This window comes from Adiantum capillus-veneris, chromosome 23 (genome assembly GCF_014529385.1).
Source record: "Adiantum capillus-veneris isolate H3 chromosome 23, ASM1452938v2, whole genome shotgun sequence".
NCBI lineage: Eukaryota > Viridiplantae > Streptophyta > Polypodiopsida > Polypodiales > Pteridaceae > Adiantum > Adiantum capillus-veneris.
The window spans coordinates 54,880,811-54,896,843 of NC_140953.1; the positions used below are offsets into that span (position 1 = coordinate 54,880,811).

At 45.8% G+C, this 16,033-nt stretch overlaps 1 protein-coding gene across 1 annotated transcript in view; it reads right to left on the minus strand.

Annotated features, from left to right (window-relative positions):
* Positions 1-16,033, minus strand: part of FIP37 (FKBP12 interacting protein 37) — a 101,241-nt gene that overhangs the window by 45,738 nt on the left and 39,470 nt on the right. The window contains exons 3-7 of the mRNA XM_086497686.1: positions 11,158-11,219; positions 10,330-10,397; positions 10,130-10,166; positions 4,278-4,365; positions 4,133-4,197 (exon numbers count right to left, since the gene is read on the minus strand). Of these exons, the coding sequence (XP_086353812.1) occupies positions 4,133-4,197; positions 4,278-4,365; positions 10,130-10,166; positions 10,330-10,397; positions 11,158-11,219 (320 nt within the window). The remainder of the gene's footprint in view (positions 1-4,132; positions 4,198-4,277; positions 4,366-10,129; positions 10,167-10,329; positions 10,398-11,157; positions 11,220-16,033) is intronic.

Genomic DNA, 16,033 nt, shown 5'->3' on the forward strand with positions numbered 1-16,033 from the left:
CACCACATGCTAAGCACGAAGCTCTTCTAGCCCTCTCTTGATTTGGTCCAAAGCTTCTTGATGTGGGGACTTCTCTTGTCGAAGAGAGAAGGACCTCTCCTCTTGAGAGCTCTTTGTAATTTCAGTGCTTCGTGTTCCCTACGTGTAGAAATCAAGGGGTTAGGGGCACTTTCCATTAGAACTGAGGCTTTCTCTACTTGAGGGGGGTCGTTGAATAACCGCCTTGCTCCTTCTATTCCGGTAGCAGCCACGACAAACTCCAACAAAGTGGCTTCACGTCAGAGAGTCCCCTGTAGCTGCTGTTGAGACGTCTTGGGGGAGCCTTTTCCACCCACTTTTTGACCATGAATTCTCCTGTTTGCTGGAAAAGCTTGGCAACTAGCGACTTCGTTCTTGTCATGAGTTTTGCAAAAGTCTATCTGGTTGGGGCACTAAGTTTTCCAAGTCATCTAAAACCTTCTCTTGAAAATCACCTGGTTTAAAAGCTGAACAAAATTGTCACCTTAGTGCTTCGCAAGTCGTACCATTTGTCTGCTAAGCCATCCAAGGTGGACGGAAAGAGCACTAGGTAGGCATCTTCTTTGTTTAGGCCCCAACCTTTGCAGAGGGATATACACCTCCTAGCGTGACCGTCTCCATCCTCTATGGAGAGTCCTTTGAAAGTAGGAAACTTTATGTTCACCTTAGCTAGTATGCTTGTTAGCTCCTCCATTGCTGCCTCGTCTGGAGCCTGCTGTAACACAATTGGTGGAAAGTGTACTGGGGAAGGTGACAAGGGTGGTGAGGAGCTGGTTGAGGGAGTTGAGGGAGGCGGGGATGGAAGACTTCTACTCGGCACAAAAGGCTGGCGCTTCCTGAGGTAGTACTACAGAGGGCTCTGTAGTGGGCTTTGTCGATCTTCAGATTGCCTTGTATGTGTCATGCAGTAGCAACAGACCCACCCAAGCTCTGGGCACAAAGACCCTTGAACTTGCTGGATAGTCTAGACCCACTAGACCAGACTCGACTAGGCCGCCACTAGACAACTCCAGCTAGACAAGGTCAAGAGACTAGACCAACTAGACCAAGCTGGACGAGGGCGAAGGTGGACTAGACCAAGCTAGATGAGGCAAAGACCAGCTAGACCAAGCTAGACGAAGGTGAAGGTGGACCAAACCAGGATAACCCAAATGAGTCTAGACCAACACGCTAGGCCAGGTGAGAGACTAAACTAGCTAGCTTCTCGACCATGTATGCTTCACAAAGTGAGACTCCAGTTGAGGTCCCACTGGGTGTGCCAAAAATGAGAGCACCTGTAGCAGGATAAGTATGTCGTGCTCTCTACTGTGGGTACTCCTCATTGCAACATGCATGAAACCTTGCTCCAATAGACTGAAAATCTTTAGAGCAATGGAACAAAGCAAACTCAAAAGACACAACAGCAGACTCAGAACTCAATGGAGCTCAACATACTCATGGAACCAGTACAAACTTTGACTGACAGCACACTCGCCTCCAAGCCAAGGACTCACAGATACAATGGGGGTGTCAAGGCTCCAACTTTGCAGGGAGAGTGCAAGTGTGTGATGCTAGACACAAGACACAAGATTCTAGACTCATAGAAAGTATGATGCACGTTGCCCCGACGACTAGAACCAATTTAGCATACGGCTAACACAAATATCCCTGACAGTCCAGCTACGTCTATCTCTGAACAGTGGTGGCAGTGAACTAGCCACGTTACGCACTAGACCACCGCTTTTTTTTTGTTTTGTTTTAGGAGTTGGGGATGGGTACCCTTTTGTCATCTCCCCAAAACAAAGCCAAAACAGATATATACAAATTAAATACGAAAGGGAAAGTGACGACAAAGGCTTCAATTGCACCCATACTCCTAGGGTAGATGCTTTTGTCAATGTTTCCCCTGGACTACGTGAGGACTCGTCTCCCCAAGAGGCCATGCTTATCTACTCTCTTAGATCAGAGCCCATGAGAGACCCACATCGCTAAAAGGTTATGGGCATGGCAGCGACCAAGTACCTCAGATCAGAGGCCCACATATTGCTGGACTTGCTCGGCCTTCCCTTCGGAGTTTCCTCTGCCAGGTAGCTTATCACTCACCACGCACGACGGTTTTCCCAAAGGAAATGTCATACCCGCTTGGAAGGACCTCGGCTCACAGGTGGCGTTCGTTGGTATTGGTGGTGCCTCCCTTCCACCTCCCAATCCCGCTTTGGCAAGGCTGACCCCCCGCAGGGCAAGGTACTTGACTGGCTCTAGCGCTCATCTATCGTCACTTTGGGAGAATATCCAGTGATCTGTTATGGCACAGAGATTATGGGGGCCCACAATCAGCGTGTGCTCCATTCTTTGCAACACCTCGTCACCATCGGGATACGAATGTTAGTCGGGAAAGCAGCAAGGTCAACCTCCGTGGGGATGGCCACCCTCCATCACAAATTTAACATCCCTCCCGTACCTGTATTCTGTGGGGGACAACGAGCAAGTGCTTTTGACAAGTACCACTTGGCTTCATCCACTTGGATAGGCTCCTTGGTAAACAAGAAGCCCAAGAACCAATCATTCAAGAAATGGACTTGGACATATATCCCTGCAACTAACTTTAGCTCAGTAAGCTACCACACATGGATCAAGTGGGACGAGAGGCACTCATGCATTGCGTTGAAACCCTATAAGATGACCGGCTATGAACAGACTCATAAATACTTGTTGCAGCTCAATACGAGCATTGTAGTAGATAGGCGTGATGAGAGAGCGTTGGTTCTCGCAAGGATAGGTGGCTCAAACTAGCAGATAGTTGGAGGCACGGACACAGTGTCTGTCCACTCTGCTCCCAGTTAGAGGGTCGATCGCTTTTGCATTTGATGATGAATTGCTCGATGCTTGATGGTCCTAGGGGACAATGGCTAAACCAATTCAACTCCACCTTCAAAATATCGACCCGCCATTGGACCCAAACGAGATGATCGTTATCCTCCTTGGTGGAAGGCTCGCAAGAAGCGGATACCCTCATGGGTACGCCGTGATCCGCACTCGAGGAATGGAATTGCAAGGCACGTCCCTGTAGCAAAGTTCCTCGATGAAGCTATGCCCCGGTACTTGAGTGCTCTGCATAGGCGGATGGAGGGATAATGCCTTCCTTCCTATGCTTAATCTTATATTCCGATCCCTCTCGAGGGAAATGACATTATTCTCCCAAAGCGACGACCACCGCTCGTGTGTCTGCCACGTGTCACTGCCCAGGCGAGAGTCCACCCAATGTGAACCCGACCAACTGTAACTGCTCGTCCAGTGCAAGTGACATTGTAGCCTTGCTACAGTGTAGCCCTGCTATAGACTCTAGACTCATAGAAAGTACAATCCATGCTGCCCCGACGACTAGAACCAATTGTGCATGCATACAACCATAAAGAGCAACCAACGACTGACACAAATATCCCTAACAATCCAGCTATGTCTATCTCCGAACACTGGTGGCACGATAAACTGGCCACGGTGTCCACTAGACCACCGCTTGTGTGTCTGCCACATGTTAATGTCCAGGCGAGAGTCCACCTAGTGTGAACCCAAGACCAACTGTAACTGCTTGTCCGTGCCAGTGACACTGTAGCCCTGCTACATAAACAAAGAGACAGAAAGATCACAAAGTGCTCCAAATGTGGAGCCCAGGAGAGTGCCACCAAAGGGATCACAAAATCTGCATTCATCCTTTATGCCTCGAAAAATCCAACTCTTGAGGCTCAATGAGATGAGAGAATAAAAAAATTTCCTTTTTCAGCCTGTAAACACCCTGCACAATCAATATCTCGTCATCAATGTGTTCAAGTTGCAATGATGTTTTGCTGAGGCAGAAGCTTGTTACATGGGCCATAGGAAGGTTAAAGGATATGGAAGCCATCTTTTGGTAAGAGCTGTTGGATGCTTATTGGCTTTTCAAATTGTACAGATTTAACCTTTGAACAGTGCAAGTTCGTTTAGGGAGACGAACACCAACTCACATTCTAAAACACCATCAGTACAGATTACATTTAAAATCTTTCGACAAAAACCTTCAAAGGTCAAAAGCAGATCCGCAATAGATAACCATCCTAACAAATACAAAGAGATTTTGAGAAACATGACTAAAACTCACCTGATCTTTCAACTGCCCTTCTGAAGCTTGAGATTTCTGAAGAACGTCCAAAACCACTTCTGGTTCTGCATTATAGACACAAGAAAAAATGGTGAGTATGGCCGAAGCAGCCCTAAAATTAATCAGAAATTTCTGGAGAACCAACCAGGGATGGTGCCAGAAGGAAGAAAAGAATCATTTTGAAAGGCTTTCCTCCATCTCTCAAGCTCCAAGTTTGTTGCTTCGACTTGAGCCTGAAAGACGAAAAAGCAAAACATCTGATGCCATACAAGAATTTTCTTGAACGTGTATTTTTTCCACAATCACAATAAGAACCTTTGGTTAAGATGAAAGAAGCTTGACATACATTGTTTCACAAATAAGCAGATAAACAAGAGCACTTCAAGGTAGATCCACAAGCTTGTACTACTCTTTAGACATCTGACACATACACAAGTGATTCTTCTATTCATCCTGAGAAAGCTGCGTCAAACTACTGAATAAAGGCTAACACCTTATTCCTATCTCTAAATCCGGAGAATTTATCAAATTTGACGACCTGTCCTCCATCGTTGAAGTCTTTCTTTTCCAGTTTGGGCTCCAAATAGTCATACATTGTTGGTGCGACCCAACGGCATCCCATGAGTTAGAGGAAATCCCTCATCTTCCTCATCTGTCTTAATCCTCACCTTCCTCGCCCTTCGGATAATCATAGCGCCATCTGTGTCGGCGAGATACTACTCTCTTCTTCCTCGGTCTTTGAACCTCATCTTCTTCCTCCTCACTGTCATCCAAGTCATCGTTCGCACAGCCACGGACTCTCTAAGAACCGAATGCATCGAGATGAGCACCATTGGCCACCATGTCGGAAAAAGCTGGCCAAATAACTGGGAAAAGACTTTGACTGTCGTTTTCGGACCTCGAACATGCCCCAAACTAACTAACTGTTGATACACTTCTCTCTCTCTCTCTCTCTCTCTCTCTCTCTCTCTCTCTCTCTCTCTCTCTCTCTCTCTCTCTCTCTCTCTCTCTCTCTCTCTCTCTCTCTCTCTCTCTACCAGAGCCCATGCAGCATTGGGTAGATTGGAAAGGATGTGTTCACAGGTTCAGTTTCAGGAGCCTAGGACGAAGCTCTGGCTCTTTGACACTCTGGTGGCTTCTGCATTACTGGAGCTGAGATCTGGGGACCTTCATTAGATCATCACGGGAGGACAGGCCGCAGTGATGGATGGGGGGACATGGAGAAGCCTCTAGTCTCTATGATCTCGCGGCTCATTAGAGCCAAGGCCTCAGTACCACGTGCTATTGTTCGAGCAGAGCTAGCTGCCCCCCCACTAGTGGTTGAGGCCATACACCGCATGTGGGAACTTCCCAGAGACAGATATGCTCGCCTTGCACTTGAGTCCTCTCGACAGTTAGCCATGCAGGGAGATACAGCATGCTGGTATGGGGAGATGACATCATGGTTTCAGGCGCATGGGTTCAGCATAGACAGATTGCCTCCCTTCCAGTACTCACTGGATGCACCCTCTCCGACTCTTACACAGTCCGAGATCACCAAGCTCATCCGCCAGGACTTGACTCAGCTAGACACCAGGAGGACATGGATACAGCCAGCACAGGAGCTGGGCACGAAGATGGCTTTCTACAGAGAGCATCTCCTCCAGCTTACGGTTGATGGCTTTGTGACGAGGCCCAGATACATGGACACCCACTTGTCTCATGGGATACGATGTACTATCGGCCAGATACGTACATCTTCACACCAGCTGCAGATCGAGACTGGGAGATACAGCGGAGTACCAGCAGAGGCCAGGACATGCCCCCTGTGTGACATCGAGCCTGAGACAGAGTTGCACTACACATGCCACTGCCCCGTCTACTACGAGATACGAGGCCGCTTCCATTGCTTGTTCAGAGAGGGCTCTGGACCATTCTCCAGAGTCATGCAGTACGAGGATCACAGATGCTTGGGTTTGTTTTTGCTCGAGCTACGCAGACACAGAGAGAGCCTGATGAGAGGAGAGGCTAGCTAGTCCCAGAGACAGATCATAGATTTCTTTAGAGCTGCCACTGGACACCCGGAGGAGTTACTACCACAGCAGAGCTCGTCGTCTCACACCAGAGGCACACTGATCGACCGAGCGACTGAGCTTGGAAGATCCAGACGCCCACGACTGCGGAGGACTACACAGCATCGACGGAGGCTACATCAGAGGATTCGGATCACTTTGGCTCGACATGCACGACGCCCGGTCAGACTACTGACCATGGAGGAGATTGATGAGATCCGCCAGCGACCGATGCTGGATCTCTTGTGATCTGGCTATCCCAACTAGCTGCTGTTCACACCTAGTAGTTTAGGATTCCATAGTATTTTATTGTGACATTTGTCATTTCATTTTTGTCATTGTTGTCATCTTGTTACCCTGTCTCTGACTTTGTATCAGATCCACCACATTGTAACTTTCTGGTCTCATAGGTCACTTTGGCCTTTTGAAGACGTTAATATAACATTTCATTTCATTTCTCTCTCTCTCTCTCTCTCTCTCTCTCTCTCTCTCTCTCTCTCTCTCTCTCTCTCTCTCTCTCTCTCTCTCTCTCTCTCTCTCTCTCTCTCTCTCTCTCTCTCTCTCTCTACCTACTATTGTACCTATCTTCAAGTCGGGAGACCCTATGGAGCCTAGGAATTATCGCACTATCATGATTGGACACACATTGGCACGGTTGTACGCATCTATTCTTGAGCAGCAACTGAGTAGAGGCAGAGAGGGAGGGGATACGCGCAGCCGGGCAGGCAGGGTTCAGGAGGGGTTTTCTACTCTTGACCATATCTTGACACTCAGAGCCATCATTGAGGAGGGTAAATCGCGTGGGAGACGGATCTATTGTAGCTTTGTGGATTGCCACAAAGCATTTGAGATAGTGCCTAGAGCTAGATTGATGCGCAGATTACAGCACATGGGAGTACCCACAGAGCTCATTTGGGGGGTGATGGCATTATACAGGTCAGTAGTGGGGCAGGTACGCACCTCAGAGGGTCTATCCACACCGATTCACTCCACCATTGGGGTGAAGCAGGGCTGCCCGCTCTCTCCTACTCTGTTTGGTATGTATGTGGATGAGGTTTCTGACTACATTGAGAGAGATGGTGATAGAGGTGCACAGCTGGCAGGGACATGGATTCCATTTGTTATATGCTGATGATATTGTGTTGATCTCCGACTCTCCGGAGGGGATGCAACGTCACTTGGATGCTTTGAATAGGTTTGCCCAGGAAAGTGGTTTGTCCGTCAACCTTGGTAAAACCAAGGTCATGGTATTTAATACCACCCCACAGTGGATCAGGAGGTCAGCCCCAGCATTCACATACGGCTAGGAGACTGTGGAGTATACAGATGCGTACACTTACCTCGGAGTGGTTTTTAGTGGGCCAGCATTCTCATTGAGCAGGGCAGCAGAGACTAGACTGACCAGAGCCCATGCAGCATTGGGTAGATTGGAAAGGATGTGTTCACAGGTTCAGTTTCAGGAGCCTAGGACGAAGCTCTCGCTCTTTGACACTCTGGTGGCTTCTGCATTGCTTTATGGAGCTCAGATTTGGGGACCTTCATTGGATCATCACGGGAGGACAGGCCGCAGTGATGGATGGGGGGACATGGAGAAGCCTCTGGTCTCTATGATCTCGCGGCTCATTAGAGCCAAGGCCTCAGTACCACGTGCTATTGTTCGAGCAGAGCTAGCGGCCCCCCCACTAGTGGTTGAGGCGCTCACCAGATCTGTCTCCTTCATACACCGCATGTCGGAACTTCCCAGAGACAGATATTCCCGCCTTGCACCTGAGTCCTCTCGACAGTTAGCCATGCAGGGAGATACAGCATGCTGGTATGGGGAGATGACATCATGGTTTCAGGCGCATGGATTCAGCATAGACAGATTGCCTCCCTTCCAGTACTCACTGGATGCACCCTCTCTGACTCTTACACAGTCCGAGATCACCAAGCTCATCCGCCAGGACTTGACTCAGCTAGACACCAGGAGGACATGGATACAGCCAGCACAGGAGCTGGGCACGAAGATGGCTTTCTACAGAGAGCATCTCCTCCAGCTTACGGTTGATGGCTTTGTGACGAGGCCCAGATACATGGACACCCACTTGTCTCATGGGGTACGATGTGCTATCGGCCAGATATGCACATCTTCACACCAGCTGCGGATCGAGACTGGGAGATAGAGCGGAGTACCAACAGAGGCCAGGACATGCCCCCTGTGTGACATCGAGCCTGAGACAGAGTTGCACTACACATGCCACTGCCCCGTCTACTACGAGATACGAGGCCGCTTCCATTGCTTGTTCAGAGAGGGCTTTGGACCATTCTCCAGAGTCATGCAGTACGAAGATTAGAGATGCTTGGGTTTGTTTTTGCTCGAGCTACGCAGACACAGAGAGAGCCTGATGAGAGGAGAGGCTAGCCAGTCTCAGAGACAGATCACAGATTTCTTTAGAGCTGCCACTGGACACCCGGAGGAGTTACTACCACAGCAGAGCTCGTCGTCTCACACCAGAGGCACACTGATCGACCGAGCGACTGAGCTGGGGAGATCCAGACACCCGCGACTGCGGAGGACTACACAGCATCGCCGGAGGCTGCATCAGAGGATTCGGATCACTTTGGCTCGACATGCACGACGCCCGGTCAGACTACTGACCATGGAGGAGATTGATGAGATCCGCCAGCGACCGATGCTGGATCTCTTGTGATCTGGCTATCCCAACTAGCTGCTTAGTTCACACCTAGTACTTTAGGATTCCATAGTATTTTATTGTGACATTTGTCATTTCATTTTTGTCATCTTGTTACTCTGACTTTGTATCAGATCCACACATTGTAACTTTCTGGTCTCATAGGTCACTTTGGCCTTTTGAAGACGTTAATATAACATTTCATTTCATTTCATTTCTCTCTCTCTCTCTGTATTTCTGGGTTGGTTAGTTTGAGTGCTATGTGAGCTCATATACAGTGACGTGCATCAGCAAATTCGCAAACCAGTTAAGAGGGCACAGTGTTTGTAACACTTCCTATAGAGAGGCCGTGGTATGTAAGTGCTGAGTATTTGTTTCTTGTCCTTTCCACATCTCAACGTCTCTCTTGATCCATATTAACAAGATGTGCCATGATATCGTAACTAAGATAAGTTTGATAAAATACCAAAATATTCCTGAAATTTGGGAAAATTTCCAGAATACCCCTCAAATTTCAAAAACCCTTCAAAATAGAGAGCTATCTTTAAGTGCCTTATGTATAAAAAAATTCACCAATGACATCACAAATAGAAATGTATCTTTAAGTGTCTTACATATATAAATTTTCACCAATGACCTCACAAATAGAGGCCATAGAGATCTATTTTAAGTGTCTTTTATATAAAAAATTTCACCAATGACCTCACAAATCGAGGCATTTGTATCTACTAATAAGAAGCCACTTCAGCTTGAGAGCCCACAATACCATCTCAAATCCTAGTTCTATCATCTTCCGTTCAAGGAGAACTAAGCTTTGTGTGATGTTTTGCCAAAAGGGGTAGGAAATTTTGGGAAATTATAAGGGCATTTTGGGAATTTTTGGCAAAATATGAGGGGCAATTTTCCCTAAAATATTCAAAAATAATTTTCTGCCACAAAGAATAGAGAGTATAATACGATCTTGAAGATCTAGATAGCTTTTGATTGATAAAATGCAACACTCTGATCTTAAAGGATGGCAGCAGACGCTTTTACTTGCTAGTCTTAAAACTCCTTAAATATAAAACATACGCCACATTGCCATGCCTAGACAAGCCACTATATAAACAACAGCTTTACCTCATTGCCCTACACAAGTTGGCTAATGCAAAACGGCTTGGCTGCAGCACTTCATAAAAGACTCTTAGTATGTTTTAGTGTAGCTTGTACCTTGGCACGCTCACGGATAGCAAAAAGTCAAAGCTCTTCACTGGTCAAATTATATGCAGGCTAACCTGAAGTGAAGCAATCTTATCATCTCGTTCTTCCAGGCTACAAAACAGTTAAACCACATAGTTCCACATTTTTAGAAGAAAAGCACTTAAAGACAAAACCACACAATGAAATGCATTTGGCACGACGTGGATTCTTAAAAGATTTACAAACAATAATGAACCATCCATGATCAAGTTCTCAGTTGTAGAGAGAGGAATACCTTGCTCTCAGATTGATGATTGTTGTAGTGGCATGATCAACACCTCCTGTAAGAGCAGCTCCATATATCTAATACATATAGCAAAAAAAAATTCTTAAATAAAAACAATTCTGCTCATAGTCTTCAAATTTACTTGTGCACAATTACAAGCCACTAGCCGATTAACAACTTATTGATGCCTATTTGAGAGCTCCAGTAGGACACCTCAATGATACCTCAGCTGTAAGTCAGATGTAAGCAGTCCCACCTTATTTTTCAATAAAAATGTGACAGCTTTCCATGCCTGACTGAGAACCTTTAATAAGGAACACTGATTGTCTCAGCTATAAGCATGGTCCATAACCATTCCAAAAGAATTGTCAACACCCTTGGTAAAGCAAAGCATTTAAGCATGTGAAGCTTCTTCCATTTCCCCACCCCCACCCACCCCTCCCCCGGGCCCTTCCCTCTTTTTTGAAAATCTGAGCTTGCAATCACAGCGACCAAAACTCTCAAAGAGCTACTGATTCTAAAGAGCTTAAAAAGCTAATACAGCTAGCACACTAATAGAGACCAAAAGAGCTTAAGGAGCTACTCATCCTAAAAAGCTTAATTAAAAGTCCAATTCTTTTGCAAACAATAAATGAGAAAGGCCCCTACAAGTCCTCTATGCACTTTGATCAAGCAATATGAATTCGCACAAAGCCCCAACCTACAGACTACATGGACACAATCAAATTAGTGTGGCATCCTTCATCATTTCACTCACGAGCACTGCGAAGGTGAGAGAGAAAATATGGCCCACCCAAAACCTTTATAGGTTAAACTTTGAAAAACAAACCAAACTACCTTCTTTTGAGGAAACAACTCTTCATCATCATCTTCTAGATCCCCAAAATTCCGTTTGGTGCCTGCCAACAAAGCCCAGCAATGCAAATTTCAATTTATGTTATTGTACAAAGTGACACTAATATTCTGCATTTCTATCATCATATATCTACTGGTAAAACAAACACAAGCAACAAAGAAGTTGCTTTTAATTTCTCTTGTCAGCTTCACTGAACAATGTGTGTTCCATCACATAAGAAAAGTTGAAACATATGCACAAAGCAAACAATCAAGAAACACACAGATACCTATCAGAAAAAAAAAGATTTAAGATTGAATTCAAAAGAAGACTAACAGACTCATTTTTTGAACTCCATTCACTTCTCATGTCAAGTTAAAAAAACAGAAAGAATGTGCTTACTTTAACGCTGGTGTTCACTGTTTTGGATTGGTATTGGACAGATAGGGCACAAATTAAATAATATACAGACCACACAAATAAGGATTAAGAACGGGTGGTGAAACACTACACAAACTTGATACGACATCCAAATCGAAACAACTTCAAGACAAGACAAACAATTGCACTAAGAAAGAGAGGCGTTTTTCTCACTCAGATGCACTGACCCCTAAGATAGGCATCTTCGCAATAATTATTTCTAAATGGATGTTTCAATAGATTTACAATGCCTCTCTGCACCCAAAGGTTCCACACACTACCTCTACGTACAAAATTACGTCCACTTAGACAAGTCTTGAGCTGTTACACGCTTGGACACTCCAAGCGAGAAATCAATCGCACACATGAACAAAAACTTCAAAATCACTGAACTCTGAGAGAGAGAGAGAGAGAGAGAGAGAGAGAGAGAGAGAGAGAGAGAGAGAGAGAGAGAGAGAGAGAGAGAGAGAGACGGTACAGTGGAGTTCCGCGCCCAGAAGCACTGGCCCCAAAGAATGGCGCCCGTTTCGGTATTTCTTTATTATTGATCACAACAAGGTACAACTCGCAAGGGTCCTCTGCTCTCAGACTCTGCGCCCAGATGCTCTACAGAGTGAGGCCCCAAGGGCTCTTATAAACAGGACAAGGGATGCCCAAAAGCAATCAGTTCAAAAGCACTTCGCCCCAAAATCATCTGCTTTCAAAAGCTAGCGCTGGAGACTCCCAAAAGCAGCCAGCCTAATTTGCGGAAATCCGTACAGTCTGCCAGGTGCCACCAGCAGCGCAAAACGCGGAAATTTGTACAGCCTTGCCACATCAGCATCCGTACGATCTGCCACGGCAACATGTCAGCACATTTTACGAAAATCTCTTTCAGGATTCAAGCTTTTGTCTCTTAGGGTTTCGGGCCTTACGGCCAGTGCTTCATAAGTTCTTCAAGTTAGTCCTTTTAGTGTCTCTCGTCCACTTGGGACATTTCTCTTCCAGTTAGCCATGCCACGTCATTACATTGTAGTAATGCACCAGACTCCACCAATCCAGCACTTCTATATAGACATCAAGCACTGATCAATCACATATAGCAATCTCGACCAAACCACACTAATCTTTTCAGATGTCTTGATCTGCTAAATCTTGTTACTATCAAATTCATATCTTTTCATTTCACATTTCAATCAAGCAAACCATGCCCATGACCAAGACAATTCATAGACATAGCATGAAGTTCACAAAATCACACACTTAGTTAACACAGAACACGGTGTTTCAATCATTCAATCCAGCCATCTCATTCCATCCAGAACTTTTGATGCACCTAGATCACTGTGTAGCCATCTCATCCTTCCGAAACTCTGGATGCACTCACAACAACATCCAGTCATCTCATCCAGATAGACATCTTGATGCACTAGAATTTCATTCACTTAGGCATCACATCCATATCTCACCGATCTCTAGCAGATGTCGGGATGCAATAAGTTCAAATCATGATCTATTGTAACATATTTAGCCATCACATCTAGATCTTTCATTGATCTCTCGTAGATGTCTTGATTGACTAAATCTTGTTACTATCTCATCTTTCCAGAGAACAAGACTGAAATGTTGTAGTCATCTCGTCTTTCAAAACATGCACTCAAACACTACTCACCTGAGAGAGCCCACAAATTCATTTCAGGAATTTCCCAGTTCGAAGTACTTCTTTCATAAAGTCATCCAGCTGAATACTGTCAGCCCCATCAGTATCCCTGAAATCCAAAGGAAGTCAGTGACTTTATTCCATCTAGGTAATCTGTGATAAAGGAGCGGAGTAACTCCGCTCTTGTGCAGTTCCCGGCTGCACCAGATTCAACCCCTTGATTATCGGGAACTCTTAGAATAGTCGAAGCTAGACGAAAAGCCTCAAGGTAAAGTTCCAATATCAGAGGAGTATCTGCTAGGTCCTCCTCCTCCATCCACTTCGCATCTGTCGGATAGTTCTTAAACTAAGAACCACCGTATCACTTTACCTTTCACTTTTCTTTCCATGTAGCCAATATCCTTTTTGGAACAAGAATCTCCTCGGTCTCTTCCACTTCAGGTTGCTCCTCGAGCTCCCTATCCAGTGGCAACTCACTTGGATGTGGGGAATTCTGTGATCTACCAATTGATTCCCTTCCCTTTCTTTCCTTGTGCCTTGGGACGTGTGGGTAGCTTCGCTAGCCTCCCTTGTTCATTGGCACGTCAGTCTCAATCATCGGAACCCTGAGACGCTCTATCATCTGATCCCCTTTCTTCTCCAGAATCCCCTTATGAACTTGCATCTGGTTCCGTTAGTTCGTCAGAACCCTCGGACGCGCTACTATCTAATTCTCATACTGCTCCATAATCCTGTGACGAGCTGTCATCCGGTTCCCCTAATTCATTCTCTTCACTGGCAGACTCTTGCCCTGTTGACGTGGATACTATCATGTCCGTAGAATAAGTCAATGAGCCGGCATGCATTCCAAATCCTTGCTTAGCATGTCCCATAAGTCTCTGGATAAAGTCAGACTTCTGGTTTAGACCATACTCTCGAATCTCTTTGGGCAATCCACAACAAAACCGGTCAATCTGGTGTCTCTAAGTAATCTTCCATAACAAAGACATTGGCAAATAAGTATCCTAAAACCTCTGGCAGTAGTCATCCAATGTATCTTTCTTAGTCATTCTCAATTGATGCCAAGCCGTGATAACATCTCTTTCATATTCGTCTGATATCCAAGTTGATATGAAAAATTTCTTGAATTTTAACCACGTCATGGGTGCTTCTCTGCGTAACAACAGAGTAGACTACCATGTCTGTGCATTTCCTCTTAAGTAAGATGCCGCCCTTCACACCTTGGAGTGTTTTCTGAAGCGACCTCCAAAGAAGGCGAAGTCAAACTGCTGTACAAACTCAAGGGGTCGATGGGTGTCCTGGTAGCCTGAAAATGTCTCAAACCTAATGGCCTGACCCCCTTCCTTCTAACTCCTTAGTCTTCTTGCTCATCTGGTCACTATCAGAAGCGGACAAGTTCTATCGTAAGACGGGCACCACGTGCCAATAGAAAAGAACAGACTGAACAGACTTTTAGCACTTCAATAACAATTGAATTGAAATAGAGAGAGAGAGCACACATGACACGGAGTGGCAAAATTCCACCCCAAAGAGTATTGGCCCCAAACCTTGGCACCCCCTTCAGTATTTCTTTATATTGCATCAACACAATACAAGCCGGTACTCCAGACTCTGCACCTTCGCCAAGAAGCATGCCAGAGAATGAGCCCTAACCTCATATTTAAAGGCCCTAGGCCCCAAAAGCAGTTTACAGTAAAAAGCCTTCAAACTTAAAAGCATCTGGTCCAAAAGCAAAGCCAAAAAGCTACCAGCGTAAATCACGGAAATCCGTACAGCCTACCACGTCATCAACCAGTGCAAAACGCGGAACCCGTACAGCCTGCTACGTCATCATGTCAACGCAATTTTCGGAGTTCTGCCATGTCATCAGTTTGTTTGTGTGTGTGCAGGTCCTGCTTTATTTTAATCCTTTGTCACTTGGGGCCCCATCGAACGGGGTCCCCATAAGTTGGTAGGACTTCTTCTTCTGTTACTTGTTCTTCTTAGGGTTTAGGCCCTGTAGCGTAGATTGTGTGTCGTGCTCTCTGCAATGGGTGCTCCTCAGTGCAATGTGCGTGACAATCTCACTCAAAACAGACTGAAAACAAGAAACAATAGACAACAACTAAACTCACAGAGACACAACAGCAACAGTAGACCACAACAAATGACTCGACTATCTCAAAGAACTGATACAGACTCTAGCGTGGCAGCACACTCAGCTCCAGCCCAGGACTCTCAGGTACAATGGGGTGTCGAGGCTCAGATGTGCAAGGATGGTGAATTGTGTATAGACTCTCTCTAGACGACTACATAAAGATGATAAACATGACCCAACAGCTACTACTCATATGTGCCACCATAAAGAGCCACCAACGGCTCATAAATGTCAGCCATCTAATCTATCTCCAAACTGAATGGTGATGACCTGGCCACGATGTCCACTAGACCAGTCCGTATCTCTGCTGCCACGTGTCACTGCCCAGCCCAGAGAGTCCGTCTAGTGTGAACCAACCTAGACCAACTGTACTAATTGTGTGTCCTGTGAAAGTGACACTATAGTCTGCTACAGGTTGCCCGCCACAAGACCGCTCACCGTCTCGGTGAGAGGAATACTGTTGAAACTGTGAAGGAGAACCACTAGGTACTGCATCCGTACATCTTTCTTGAAGCAGGTATTAGACCCATGACCTTACATACCTCAAAAGTGGAGTTAAAAAAACTGCAATGCTTGCAATCGCCTTAAGCCTCTAACTAGGCAGGAACCCTGTATGTATGATTGCATAGCCCAGAAATCCAAATTGGCAAAAGAATGAGGCTCTACAGCAAAGAGATAAGCT